The following is a 14,244-nucleotide window of genomic DNA, read 5'->3' as shown; positions in this document are numbered from 1 at the left end:
ATAGATAAGAATAAACGAGCAGAAATAGCCAGTACAGCTTAGACAGATAGAACGGAGTCACGTGACGATAAGATAAGGAGCTATAAGATCACGACGCTCTTAGCGATCCCGGAGCTATAGGATCACGACGCTCTTAGTGATCCCGGAGCTATAGGATCACGACGCCCCTAGTGATCCGGCATATATTAGTAAAGGAGGGATTAGATATATAACGACGAGCGATTTCTTATATATTTTATATAAATACTTTCTATTTTAATAATTAATTTAAATATTAATCTTAATTTATTAATAAAGTAAACAGTTTTAACGAAATTATTATAAATTTTTTTAAATTTATATACTTTAGTTACTTTAATTTTTATAGCTATTATATATTATATTAATAGAAGCGAACCTCTATTACACGTTTAAATACTCTTTTATATTATTAATATAAACCCTAGTACGTTTTACTAAGTTTTTTTTAAAACTTAAATAGCGTTTATTATAATTAAATCTCGTTTAAAATAATCGTAACTACCTTCGATTAATATAGGAAATGTAACAGGACAGAGGAAGCATCCGTGCGTCCCATAGCTCCCGGGCCCCTCTCCTTCTAGTTTCCTTATAGTATCCCACATTCCCGTAGAGAATACATACGGGACAAGCGTTAGCTTTGTTCTATCACACCTGCATACTGCCAATACCTAGGGATCGATGCACTTTCACAGGAAACTTAGGGTAATTTAATAAAAAATCGAGAATAAGTTATAATTATTTAAAACGTCGAATTATATAATTACGCTATCTTTTCGTATATTATATTTACTAAGAAAACGTACCTATTTTTTAATACGAAAATAGCTTATTATTAAAGGATTAAATAATCGTAATTATTAAAAACGGCTAAATTATAAACGAAAAAAGCGAGAACTAGATTCGATATTTCGATAAATATACGAAGTTTTATACGAAAAAATATTTATCGCTTATTAGTTTTTAACGGTTATAAAAATTATTATTTAATAATTTTCGAGCTTTATTATAAAAAGAACTCGATTATTATACTTTATATACTTTCTTATTTATCGTATAAACTTTAACCTTTTAATATCGGTTATTTTCGTACGTTAAAAAAGTTATACGAGAAAGAAATCGAGGGTTTTATATAAGCGTATCTCACTTATATTTTAAAGGAGGACTTCTTATTAGCGTTTTTAGAAACGTTCTAAGTGATTTTTACCGTTTTAAATATTTAAAGAGGTTTTTAAAAAATAGGACTTATATTATATAATCTAGAATATATTATTTTATAATTAAATATATAATTACGTACGTTAACGCCTCCGGCGATCTCTTTTAATTTGTTTATACTTTAAGAATTAAAAACTTTAAATAATTAAAACTTAGTTTTAAACTAAATATATAAAAAATCGAATCGCGCGGTATTAAAATAGCTTTTTAATATTAATTTTTATTAAACTTAATTAAATTACGAAAAGTATAACGGAAATTATATATTAGCTCGCTTTTTTAAAAAGTGAAGTAACTATATTACGAAAGGTAAATAAAATATTTAGCCGACGCTGCTGTATAAAAAAGAAATGGCTATAAAATAAAAAATTATTTCGTATATAAATTAAAAAAGACCTATAGTTTTAAAAGGATATTAATAAATAGTTATAAGACGAATCGCGAAAGAGGAGTAATTATACGAGGACGTTTAAGACGCGCTTATAACGTTATAAAATTTATAGAGAGCCCGGGTATAATATTTATACTTATTAAAATAATATAAAAGCGTTTAATAAAAACGATTTTAAATAAGTTTAATTAATTTTAAACGTAATGATTAAATAAATTTATATTTTATTATATAAGGTTTTAAAAAGTATTTAATTAAACCGTATATTTAATTAGACCGTGGACTACATTACATATAATCTATATTAGCTTGCGGAAATACGGAAATACCGCCCTACTAGATATTATTCCGCAATAAAAATCCCCAGAACGGCATACCCACTACGATGCGGCCGGCTACTCCCCATAAACCTTACTGTTTGACGTACAGGAACCTTGACCTAGTCCAATATACGAGGTAAGACCTCCTGCCTCTGATCCGATGATAACATACAAGCCATGACTCGCGTATCACTTCAGACAATCACTGACTCTGTTGTCTGATTGGCCGCATTACGTCTTTCATCTCTCAGCCATATCCACGGCTATGCTACCGCGATAGACGTGACTACCGCGGCCCCGACTACGGGCACAGCGTAGCGGTTGCGTCCGGTTTTAACATAGTACACAATTCCGAAGAGGAGCCATCCCGCCATCACGACGATCGAGTAGTTCATGTTTTGCGGGGTGACGGGCATCGCCGTGGGGAAAGTGCCGAGGATGATCGCCACCGTCATCCACACGAGACTGACGACGTTCAGGACCCGCCCGAGGCCGCGGCCCAGCTGAAACGGGCCCAGGATGTGGGGATCCAGGCGCTCGCGCCCGCCGAACAGCATGTAGGCGATCGGCAGCATGTACGAGAGATACATGGAGATGATGGACATGGACAGGATGGCGTTGAAGGCCGTCGTGTTGCCCAGGTAGATGAAGCCCAGCAGCATCTGGAACGCCGTGATGACGACGATGCAGCGCACGGGGACGTGATGTGCGTCACTGATCGCGCTGAAGTACCGGTCGAACGGGATCGCGCGGTCGCGCGAGAACGCCCACATGGTGCGCGAAGTCGACGTCGCGCCCGAACAGTTGGCCACCATGGCGAGGACGGCCACCACGAGCGACATGAAGGTCGCGCCCACGGGCGATCGGGTGACGTCGAGGAACAACTGCAAATAGGGGAAACCTGTCGATGTGGACAGAAGCGAGTCGAGGTTGGAGATGGAGAAGAGGAAGACGATGCAGTAGATCAACCCCATTACACCGTTTACAACGACGCTGCCTATCGACTCATCAGCATTACTCTTTTTAAAATGAACAGGATATTCCAGAAGGGAATAAACACAATCATTAGGATAAACGATGCATTCATCGCTCCTGAGACACTGAAATAACAAGGAACAAGCACTGGAGCTGAGAGGAATAACCGCTGGAAAGGAAGGAATAAACACCAAATCACTTACCAACCATAGCCAGCGGTACATTTCGGGCCGCGTCGGGGATTTCTTCGGACAGATGGCACGCAGCGTCATACCTGATCCTTCAGCGTCAGCAATCCCTTTGCAGAATGAGTAATGAGAATGGGAGGGTTTCACATACCCGAGGAAGGGATATATTGCACTAATCAGCCCAACCAACCACGACACCCCGTCACTTTCCCAACCACTGCTGTTTGTGGCCTCGACAAAGACAAAGGCAGCTGACGCTTTATTGGACATGACGCCGAGGATCACGACAATGGCGACGAACCCAGCAATGTGGATGACCCCTGACGCAAGGTTGAGGTGTGGGAGGAGCTTGGGTCCCCAGATGTTGACGGCGGCCGAGTAGGCCAGAACCGCCCAGACGAGCAGCATGGCGTGCCACCGTTCCGGGACATAGCTCGGATTGTTCATGATGATTAGGGCCTGGAGCTGCAGACCAGCGGCAAAACAGGCCGACGTGGTGAAGATGATCTGGGCCCCGAGCGATATCCATCCCGTAGCGTACGATGCGACTTTCCGGCTCGAGACGGGGGCTAAGGCGGCCACCCAGTAGTACTGGCCACCCTTTGGGAAGACAAACAACGAGTTAGCAGAGCTTTCTTGATTTGGCGTGAATACAAAAAGGGGAGGGGGCTTGAAAGGCCCAAACTCACTGCTGTGGGGTATATGGAAGCGATTTCTCCAAGTGAAGAGGAAATCGCTAGGGCGCAGGCGAAAGAGAGGACACTACAATGAAAGAGTTCATCATCAGTGCCTGAGGTCATAAGATGTTGGCCCAACAAAGGGGATAATTATCTTACTAGTTATAAAAGAGACAAGGTGCACCACCGCTTGTGAGAGCCGCGGAAACAACACCAGATAGAGCTTCCCATGTAGCCGTAAGGCACAGCGACAAAGCGATGAGGCTAGGCAGCGAGAACGTACGATCCAGCTCCTGGGCATAGCCGGCCTGCGCCAATCGGGCCTCATCCCCGTTCGAAGGGCCGAGGGAGCCTTTCAATATATTAGGGGTTGCATCTGAAGGGTTTCGACGCCTTTTTCCAGACCATTATCTTTTTCATTGGAGTACGGCATGATCATTGAAGCAACCAAGAAGATCTAACAAGAGATAGTTGATGGTGTTCTCTCGAGGGTGGTCGGTCGGGCGTGGATTTGTTGTGTCGTCACTCGGGCCAATTGGTTGAAACTGCCGAGACTCCTGACGAGAACTGTCTCACCAACAACTACACGGCGACACCGTCTATATCTACTTCTTCAACGTTTACTCGTGTTCATCTGCACGTACATTACTAGCTAACCGCCTTATCAGCTTGCTGTATGTAGGGTAGCAAGGCTGCCACGCTGGTTTTCCGGCGCCAGAGCTGAAAACAAAGCGCACAACCGGATTTACATCCCTACCCAAGTCGCCCCTGTATTAACAGAGATAAGCACCGTCACATAGGGGCGACTCCTATCTGCTTGCCATCTACTCCAGCATCGGGGGGGGGGGAAAGCTGGGGAGTTGACGCGGGCTTATCTATGACTTAAACGTCCCGAGAATCCCGTCTCCCGAACCTAGTGGAGCCGGCGCAGGCACCCCTGGCGTTTATGCCGATAAGGGCTGACATGTCCGATGGCCGGGCTTGGCAGACGCCGACCAGAAGACCCATTGCGGCGGTACCTATATGTAGTTAGTTTCTGACGGATTAGGGAATCGTGCATATGGAATGGGGAACCATGCTAGACTTGCTGCATATTGCCCCAAAGGGGTTTAGACGATATTCAGACAGCTATAGACTTACATGGCTCAATCGTGATCTGATTATCATGATTCTGTCAAGCAATGAAGTAATGAGCATGATGAGGTCTCATGAGACTGGACTATTTGAAGGCAGATGTCTGCCCATCAAGTAGGCTTTTGAGACGGAGAGAACTGCAAAAACATCCATTCCCTTTTCCATACCCTCGAGTGCGTTCCAGGCTCATCAATATGGCACCCCACCCCCTATCCGCACTCAGTCTCGAGGAGACAAACCTTGCCAGAGACATAGTCAAGGACAGTTATTCGGATGTTGTCATACAGTTCCGTCAGATCTTATTACACGAGCCCCCCAAGTCACAAGTGACAGCCTTCCTTGACTTAGAGCATTCGGGGAAGGTCACAGAAGATACCCCAAGACCATCGCGCCTGGCTCTGGCCACCTACGACGTCATCGGCGGGACAAAGTTTCCCGAATACCATGAGTCTATTATTGACCTGAGGGAGAAAAGGCGTGTGTGCCACGAGGTGGTGAGCTCCGACACCCATCATGGGAGCCTAGCCATCCACGAGTTCGACACGCTGGTCCAGGTGGTGCACGACTCGCCCCTGTTCCAGGCTAAGATCCAAGAGCTCGACCTGCCCGAGGGCTTCGAGGTCGTCATCGAGCCCTGGCCCTACGGCGCGCCCGACGCCGCCGACGGCCGGAAGCGCCTCTTCCAGGCCCTCCTCTTCGCGCGCGACACGCGCAGCGGCAACCCGGACTCCAACTTCTACGCGTACCCGCTGCCCCTGATCCCCGTCATGGACGCCCACAGCAAAGAGATCATCCGCATCGAGGAGCTGGCCACGGGCGGCAGGGGGGACCCCCTGACGGGCAAGACCCACGCCGCCCGCCTCCTGGACCACAACGCCGCGAGCGAGTACGTGCCCGAGCTACTGCCCGAGGGCACGCGGCGGGACCTGAAACCGCTGGGCGTCGTGCAGCCCGACGGGCCCAGCTTCTCCGTCTCGGACGGCAACCTCATCCGGTGGCAGAAGTGGAGCATGCGCGCCACCTTCAACTCGAGGGAGGGCGCCGTGCTGCACGATATCCGATACGACGGGCGCAGCATCCTCTACAGATTGAGTATGAGTGACATGGTCAGTAGCTCTCCCCTCCATCAGCCCCCCTTGCCAATAAAATGGGCTAACGGAACTTGCCACACAGACCGTCCCTTATGCAGACGCAAGACCCCCATTTTCACCGGAAACAGGCGTTCGATTTCGGTGATGGTGGCCTCGGCCACTGTGTCAACAACCTGGCGCTCGGCTGCGACTGTCTAGGTGTTATCAAGGTACGTCGGGTGGCAGCATGCTTTCTCTAGCTGCGGTCTTGACCCTGGAACTTGCTGATGTTAACACTTATGAACCAGTACTTCGATGGTGTGCTTGTGGGCTCTGACGGCACCGCCACCGAGACCAAGAACGTCATCTGCCTGCACGAGCAGGACCACGGCATCGGCTGGAAGCACACCAACTGGCGGACGGGCCGCGCCGTGGTGACGCGGCGGCGCGAGCTGGTGGTGCAGTTCATCATCACGCTGGCCAACTACGAGTACGCGTTCAACTTCGTCTTCGACCAGGCCGCCGGCATCACGGTCGAGAGCCGTGCCACCGGCATCGTCTCGGTCGTGCACATCGACGCGGGCAAGACGAGCGATTACGGCAACGTCGTCAGCCCGGGCGTGCTCGCCCAGAACCACCAGCACGTCTTCTGTGTCCGCATCGACCCGGCCGTCGACGGCCACCGCAACACCGTGGTCCAGGAGGAGTCGCTGCCTGTGCGGCTCGACAAGCGGACCAACCCCAACGGCAACTTCTACGAGATTCGGAAGACGGAGATTGCGACGTCTGTCGGCCTTGAGTCAGTTACACCCCTACCCCTTTCCTATCCACAATTACTATGATCCCTTGCTTTCGCCGAACATCCATGACGACATTCGATTGAATACTGACCAACAGCGTAACAGTGCTGCACCCCAAAACAACCGCGTCTTCAAGATCCAGAACCACAGCAAGACCAACCCCATCAGCGGGCGGCCCGTGGGCTACAAGCTGACGCCGCCACCCACACAACTGCTGCTGGCGGACCCCAACTGCACGCAGTCGCGGAGGGCGCTGTTCGCGCGGCACCACCTATGGGTGACCAAGTACAAAGACCACGAGCTGTACGCGGGCGGCAAGTACACTTTGCAGTCGGCTCTCGAGGTCGGCGGGGTGGCAGACGCGGCGGCAAGAAACGACGACGTGCTGGACGAGGACTTGGTTCTCTGGAGCGTATTCGGGCTAACCCACAACCCGCGAGTTGAGGACTGGCCTGTCATGTATGTGTTTCTCCTTTTCATCCATCTCTCCCTTCGCTTCTGTCACGGTCCCATTATGATGGTCTGTCAATCGCTGACAACAGTTTGAATTACCTCTAGGCCTGTCGAGATTATGCAGCTTCATCTTACACCCGCCGACTTCTTTTCGCGGAACCCCGCTATTGATGTGCCCTCCAACAAAGACCTCACTTCGAAGCAGGTCATGGGAGAGGTAACAGAAGCAGTCGCCTGCTGTAAGTTGTGAAGAGAGGGAGTTTGGGACAAGCGACAATAATCCGAATGCTGAACTGTCTCGCCCGAGGTTGAGAGGGCGTTATTCTCATCAATAGTAGTCATTGATCTTTTGGAAAGTGGGTGAGCGTGGGATTTGCTTTGGTTCGGCTACATCGCTTAGCGTGTATGAACTTCATCAATGTACATACTTCTCAATTGAATATTCTTCATCTGTAACTGGAGGTTTTAGGGTCGGTGGTTCTGACTGGCAACCAATGTGAGCATAGATGGTAGCTCGGTCCATTCGCTGGTCCGCGTTGGGACCAAGTTGCGACCGTTTTCTGTCTTAGGTATCAAAGCCCAACTCATTCAATAAAGACACTCAAACATGGCTTGAGAACGTGAACCGACTTGTATGATCTATCTCTAATAATCTAAGAGTTTCTTGATACCTTCGTACACTCCTGTCGCGGTGATTAGCACTCTTATGTATCTTGAAGAGCAAGAGGATGCACTTACTTGAAACATCGGGAATGTTGAACTTCTCATATAACAACGGCGTGTGTATACTCCATCCAGCAACCCTCTGGACTGGAGCCTCGAGCCAATTGAAAGTTTCCGGGTTCTCCTGGATCACAGCCGCGACCTCAGCGCCAATCCCAGCGTTGACCATGGCCTCGTGGACGACCATACACCGCCCCGTCTTCTTTACGCTGTTGAAGACCGTCTCCTTGTCCCATGGGTACAATGTCCTCAGGTCGATGAGCTCGATAGAGACTCCCAGATCCTCCTCCGCCCGCTGTATCGCCGCATTGCAAGTGTACAGTGGCTGGCCGTAGGAGATGATGGTGACATCGCTGCCCTCCTTGAGGACTTCCGCTTTGGACAGCGGCAGCTCGTAGGCGCCAGTAGGGACCTGTTCCACCGCCGCGCGGTACAGGATCTTGGGCTCCATGAATACGACGGGGTCGTTGCTCCGGATCGAGGCGAGGAGCAAGCCCTTGGCCTGCAGCGGGCTCCGCGGCATAACGACGCGCAGGCCCGGGATGTGCGTGAACAGGCTCTCGGGGCTCTGGCTGTGGTACATGGCGCCGTGCCCCACGCCCCCACAGGGCATCCGCACCGTCAGGCCGCCCACGCTGCGCCCGCACGCCCCGTCGCGGTACCGGAACTTGGCGGCCTCGTTGACCATCTGGTCGAAGGCCGGGTAGACGTAGTCGGCGAACTGGATCTCGGCGACGGGGCGCATCCCCTCGGCCGCGGCGCCGATGGCGAAGCCCATGATGCCCTGCTCGGTCAGCGGGGTGTTGAAGACGCGGTCCCCACCGAACGACTCGGCCAGCTTCATGGTGCACCGGAAAACACCGCCGAAGGCAACATCTTCCCCGAACACCAGCACGTTCTCGTCTTCGGTCAGGGCCGTGGCCAGGGCGTCGTTGATGGCCTGGAACAGGTTCATCCGCTTCGTCGTGCCATTGCGCACTTCGGGGGCCAGCTCTGTGCTCGAGAGGGCCGCTTGGGAACTGTGGGCGAGGAGAGGCGTAGTGGAATAGTCGGTCGGGAGGTTGAGACGAGCATTGGGAGGATGTGTTGAATATCGACGACGGTTTCGCTGCTGCACGCTGATTACGGCTGGAGTCGACGCGGCATTGCGTCCGGCAATCTTCGTCGCGGATGTTTTGGTCAGAAGCCGAAGCGATCTACTTGGTTTCATCTTGTACATGTGCTTCAGAGTCTATCTCGACAACGAAGCATGTCCCGTATATATTGAAAAAGACGCAATGGACGACAGATGGTAGTAGAGGCTAAACATGGCCATCGTCGAAAGGGAGGAAAACCGAGGCCACCGCAATCTTGGGGGTCTTTGACTGCCATGGCACTCGGCTACCTTCGGTGTCGGTATGCGACGGCGGTCGGGTCAGCTGTTAGGTACATCTTTACCCCACGATCCGGCTTAACGCTTAGCAGCCGTGGAGTGCTAGGGGGTAGCAGGCTGCTAGGGTACTTATCGATAGTGAGAGATGCAGCATTACGGTTACGGGATCGCACCAGTGCGTTGCTTGGCGGCTGATCGCTGATCGGCAATCAATCCAGTCAATGCTGATCGAATCTTCGGTCCTCTACTCTTCCACTTTCTATCCAAAAAATCGTCGATGAAGATAGCATCCCGTTTTAATTGAACTGACTTGGCACGCATTGAACCAATTCACCGCTTCCATTGGATTTCAATGCCCAATTTATGTCCAGTTTAGGTGTCCAGATTACCGCCGAGTGTTACCAAGGACGCCGGGACCAATCGCGATGTAGAAATGCTCGTCATAGGCCAGTCGTTGCTGTGCCAACGTGGGCCAGCGTCGTCTTGCAGGCTGTGCCAAGGAAATATTCAGAAGCTGTCTCGTCCCGCTCCCTGCACGCGCATAATCAATCCATTCCCCAGCAGCTGATGATTATTTCCGTAAAAAGCCTACACACCATTCCGGCTTTCCTAGCTTTGAGACAATCACACTACATAATCAGTATTGTTGGGAAATTATTCGCCTATTTGTTGTGCGTTTTGACACATTCCAAAGTGACGGCCGCCCATGGCGCCACGCGAAGGTAGCACAAGCCGTCATCGTGAGTCCGGCACCCATGATGAGAGGCGGAATGGCCACCGCAAGAAGAAGTCGAGGGAACACGGCTCTCGAAGACCAGAATCTGGCGCGGAAACCACCGGTTCTGGGACTACCAAGGGGCTGTCTCTCGATGCTCTCGCGCAACTAAACGATTACAACGCCCAGAATCCTGCCCCCTCAGAGGAGCCCAGAGACCCCAACAAGAGAAGGAAGAAGCGAAGGCCAAAACCACCTCAAGAGCAGGAATACATCGTGGTGGAGGAGGATGCCGAATCTACAAGGAGGGAGCGCCGAAGAAGGCATGAGCATGGCGATGAGGACCGAGAGGCCAGGAGGGCCAGACGGCGCAGAGAAGCACACACCGACGACGAGAGGGGAGAGAGCTCACGGAGGAAAGAAAGAAGGCGCCATGAAGCTGTCACGGATCATGAGACAGACCAAGAGGTACCCAGGAAGCAGAGGAGACGAAGAGAGGCATATACGGACGATGAGACGGACCACTACAAGTACGACCCCCCAGGAAGTCAAGGCGACCTCAGCATGAAATGGACTCCGATCTTGGTGAGCAGTCATCTTACGAGCAACGACACATAAGCCGGGACCGGCGGAAGAAGGGGAGAATCGTCAGTGGTGCTATCGTCGAAGAAGGCCGTGCGGTGCCAGGTATGCGAGGAGGCGCAGGGAGCAAACACAGCAGCTACGACAGCTACGACAGCATTCTGAACGAAAAGGAGGGCTACTACAAACCACGCCCTCCAACGAACAAGAAGAAGAAGAAGTGTAGGTGCACGATTATCATTCGACTTCCTGACTTTTACTGACAGCGATACAGGGATCGTGGCTGGTGTTGCTCTTGTTGTGCTCATCATCATTATCGTGGTGGCGGTCGTGGTCAGCAAGAAGAATGCTGGAACAGATGACAAGAAGTCGAACCTCAACGACGTGCCCAAAGACAGCATCCCGCCGGCCGCTCGCGGCACATACTTGGACCCATTCACCTGGGCTGATACTACGGACTTCAACCTCACATATACCAACGATACGGTCGGCGACTTACCAGTGATGGGGCTCTTCACAGAGTGGGATGACTCGGCCGCGGCCAACGACAAGGTGCCTGCGCTCGACAAGCCCTGGGGCGACTACACGAAAAAGCCCGCGCGCGGCGTCAACCTCGGCGGCTGGCTCAGTCTGGAGCCGTTCATCACGCCGTCCCTGTTCAACTACGACTCGCGGCTGAACATCATCGACGAGTGGACCCTCTGCTCGCACCTGGGCCCCAAGACGGCGGCCGCGACGCTCGAGAAGCACTACGCCAACTTCGTGACCGAGCAGACCATCAAGGACATCGTCGACGCCGGGCTCGACCACATCCGCATCCCCTACAGCTACTGGGCCGTGATCACGTACGACGACGATCCCTACGTGTTCCGGACCTCGTGGCGGTACCTGCTACGCGCCATCGAGTGGTGCCGCAAGCACGGCCTGCGCGTCAAGCTGGACCTGCACGGCCTGCCCGGCTCGCAGAACGGCTGGAACCACAGCGGCCGACTCGGCGAGATCCGCTGGCTCAACGGCACCGACGGCGCGCTCAACCGGCAGCGCAGCCTCGACGTGCACGACCGGCTCAGCAAGTTCTTCGCGCAGGATCGGTACAAGAACGTCGTCGCCTTCTACGGGCTCGCCAACGAGCCGCGCATGGTGAACCTGCCGGCCGACGCCGTCGTGTCCTGGACCAGCGACGCCTACCGCCTGGTGCGGGGAAACGGCTTCCAGAACCAGATCGTCTTCGGCGACGGCTTCATGGGCCTGGCCAACTGGCAGGGCAAGCTGCAGGGGCTCGACGGCCTCGTGCTCGACGTGCACCAGTACGTCATCTTCAACAACGACCAGATCGTCTACACGCACCAGAAGAAGGTGCAGTACGCCTGCGACGGCTGGACCGAGCAGACGCAGCAGTCGATGAACCGCGCCACGGGCTTCGGCCCCACCATGTTCGCCGAGTGGTCCCAGGCCGACACGGACTGCGCCAAGTACCTGACCAACGTCGGCTGGGGCAACCGCTGGACGGGCACGTACGACTCGGGCAACGCGACGCTCGACGCCCTCTCCCCGCGCTGCCCCACCACGGACAGTTCCTGCTCCTGCGACCAGGCCAACGCCGACCCCTCGCGCTACTCGGCCACCTACAAGAAGTTCCTCAAGATGTTCGCCGAGGCCCAGATGGTCTCGTTCGAGAAGGGGCTCGGCTGGTGGTACTGGACCTGGGACACCGAGGACGCGCCCCTCTGGAGCTACAAGAAGGGCCTCGCGGCCGGCATCCTGCCCGCCAAGGCCTACGACAAGGAGTTCAACTGCGATACTGATGTCCCGGACTTCGCGGGTCTCCCTGAAACTTACTAGAAACGGTGAAGATAGTGGATAGGGGCTCGGGAGCAGGTTAGGGAAAGCGGTAGGCCAAGAGCGAAAAAGAATCGATACGAGAATATGTCGAGTAATGAATGGTGGCTATTGCTTCATGTATATACGGGATGAAAGGAGTTTACGGCCACCTTTTGATGAGTAGCCAATGTTAGAAAATGAATTCATGTAGGTAGCATTTAAACGATAGTCACGATTCAATTTGTAGTAATATGTGGAAAACACCAATATTGAGATCTCCAGTAAATGTATAGGTGAATACAAAGATATTTACTGTGTAGTTGACTGTCTCGTAAGATACATTTCTTGGTGTACTGTCGTCCCCCTTCGAGGCGTGCTCGTGTGTCTGTCTGATGTCCCAAAGGCCTCCTCTTCTCGGGATGTAGTATTTGCAGCACGTCCCACCCTACACATTTGGACCAGCACCCTTGTAGAACTCATCCCGACAAGGATGTTCTCATTGATGACGTTAATACTATTTTTGGGCTGGGAGCGCGGGGGTATTCATCAACCATCACAAGATATACAATTGGCCGGTCTTGTTGGGACTTGTGCTAGACCTAACACTTGCTGTTGGAGTTGGAAGCCGGGACTAAACTCTCGGATCTGAAAGGATAGTAGTGATGGGTGCTTAGTGACCTGTGTTAGACTTGTAGCGTTGTGGCATCGTGAACGTAGGACGGCGAGGGCTGTAAGGCTCCATTGAGCTACATTTGCATGAATCTCGTAGAAGGGGACCGATCTTGCAGGACCGGGATTGCTCCGTAGGATGCGATTGTCAAGCATCATCATGTGGTCAGCAATGCCCACCTACCCACCCTCTTTCGGTTGAGGTGGCGCTCTCTCCAAGGAGAGGCTGCGGTGTTTGGCCCCCTTGTCCTTCCTTGGACCAGCTGACTTGCCTGCCGGCGATCATCGTTTCTAGCAACCATCTCGCCCGCCAACGTCGTGTATGTCAAAAGCCCCCCTCTGGGTCTTTCCCAACCTCCCCACCGGTGTGGTTCCTCGCGATCTCGGCTCGCCCCGATGGATTCACATATCTTGCATCAAATAGTGTTGCTGCAAGGGCGATCTTTGCAAGAAATGAATTGGCAACCCACTGGAAACCCCACGAACCAACTCGGTGAAGGGAGGAAGGATCTTCTTACCCCCCATTTGGGCTTTCGTCTAGGCCCATAACATGAAGAGCCTGTTTTGGTCGTTTGCATTATACGACCATCGGCTTTCGGATATGGGCCCAGCCTGATCGATGCGATCTACAATGCGCGGCGAGCAATTTACAGTGCTGCCAATGCACTGGAGGTGGGAAGGCAGGTAAATCATATAGAACCACCTGACGAGATATCTGTAGATGCAAGCCACATATGGCTTTAGACGCCGAACTGTTTCCAGGAACAGCGCACCCACACCCTCCAACGGAGAGTTCAGCCGTGTGCCGTGGTAGACCCCCACACTACAAAGCGGCATCTCTTGGCCTCCGGTGTTCAATGATTCCCAAACAGAGAAGGTGGAAGATAACGAACTTCCACGACAAGTATGCTCAGCTGCGTGGAACAATAAAAGAGATATGCGTGGTTTATGGCCATCTAACCGCGGTCCAGGCGAATAGAAGCGGCTTCTCGTACAGACATGCATATAAAATGGCGTCCGGTGTGAAAGCAAGAAAGATCCTTAAGCCCTGAGTATCAGCGTGCCAAGTTGGAGAGCAGAGTCCCGTAAGGGGAGATTGGCGAGAACTTATCGCCTAC

At 51.9% G+C, this 14,244-nt stretch overlaps 4 protein-coding genes across 4 annotated transcripts; 2 read left to right on the top strand and 2 right to left on the bottom strand.

Moving 5' to 3' along the window:
* Positions 1–2,210: 2,210 nt before the first annotated feature.
* PG994_006060 (amino acid transporter) lies at positions 2,211–4,984 on the bottom strand (the record flags this gene model as incomplete). Its single annotated transcript, XM_066857469.1, has 6 exons — positions 2,211–2,848; positions 3,197–3,710; positions 3,800–3,872; positions 3,947–4,139; positions 4,752–4,806; positions 4,928–4,984. The coding sequence occupies 6 exons, from the start codon at positions 4,982–4,984 to the stop codon at positions 2,211–2,213; spliced, it is 1,530 nt and encodes a 509-aa protein (XP_066716738.1).
* Positions 4,985–5,115: 131 nt separating this feature from the next.
* PG994_006059 (uncharacterized protein) lies at positions 5,116–7,556 on the top strand (the record flags this gene model as incomplete). Its single annotated transcript, XM_066857468.1, has 6 exons — positions 5,116–6,027; positions 6,111–6,221; positions 6,300–6,790; positions 6,897–7,250; positions 7,350–7,483; positions 7,552–7,556. 6 exons carry the CDS (start codon positions 5,116–5,118, stop codon positions 7,554–7,556), a joined length of 2,007 nt encoding a protein of 668 aa, XP_066716737.1.
* Positions 7,557–7,889: 333 nt separating this feature from the next.
* On the bottom strand, positions 7,890–9,177 carry PG994_006058 (uncharacterized protein; the record flags this gene model as incomplete). Its single annotated transcript, XM_066857467.1, has 2 exons — positions 7,890–7,927; positions 7,983–9,177. The coding sequence occupies 2 exons, from the start codon at positions 9,175–9,177 to the stop codon at positions 7,890–7,892; spliced, it is 1,233 nt and encodes a 410-aa protein (XP_066716736.1).
* An 868-nt stretch (positions 9,178–10,045) lies between these two features.
* PG994_006057 (beta-glucosidase 6) lies at positions 10,046–12,478 on the top strand (the record flags this gene model as incomplete). The annotated part of the gene is made up of 3 exons (XM_066857466.1): positions 10,046–10,639; positions 10,693–10,858; positions 10,911–12,478. 3 exons carry the CDS (start codon positions 10,046–10,048, stop codon positions 12,476–12,478), a joined length of 2,328 nt encoding a protein of 775 aa, XP_066716735.1.
* Between the last annotated feature and the right edge of the window lie 1,766 nt (positions 12,479–14,244).

This window comes from Apiospora phragmitis, assembly GCF_038363925.1.
Source record: "Apiospora phragmitis strain CBS 135458 chromosome Unknown utg000006l:1.0-5683423.0:1.0-5690449.0, whole genome shotgun sequence".
NCBI classification, from domain to species: Eukaryota; Fungi; Ascomycota; class Sordariomycetes; order Amphisphaeriales; family Apiosporaceae; genus Apiospora; species Apiospora phragmitis.
This window is presented reverse-complemented; position numbering and strand designations above follow the sequence as displayed.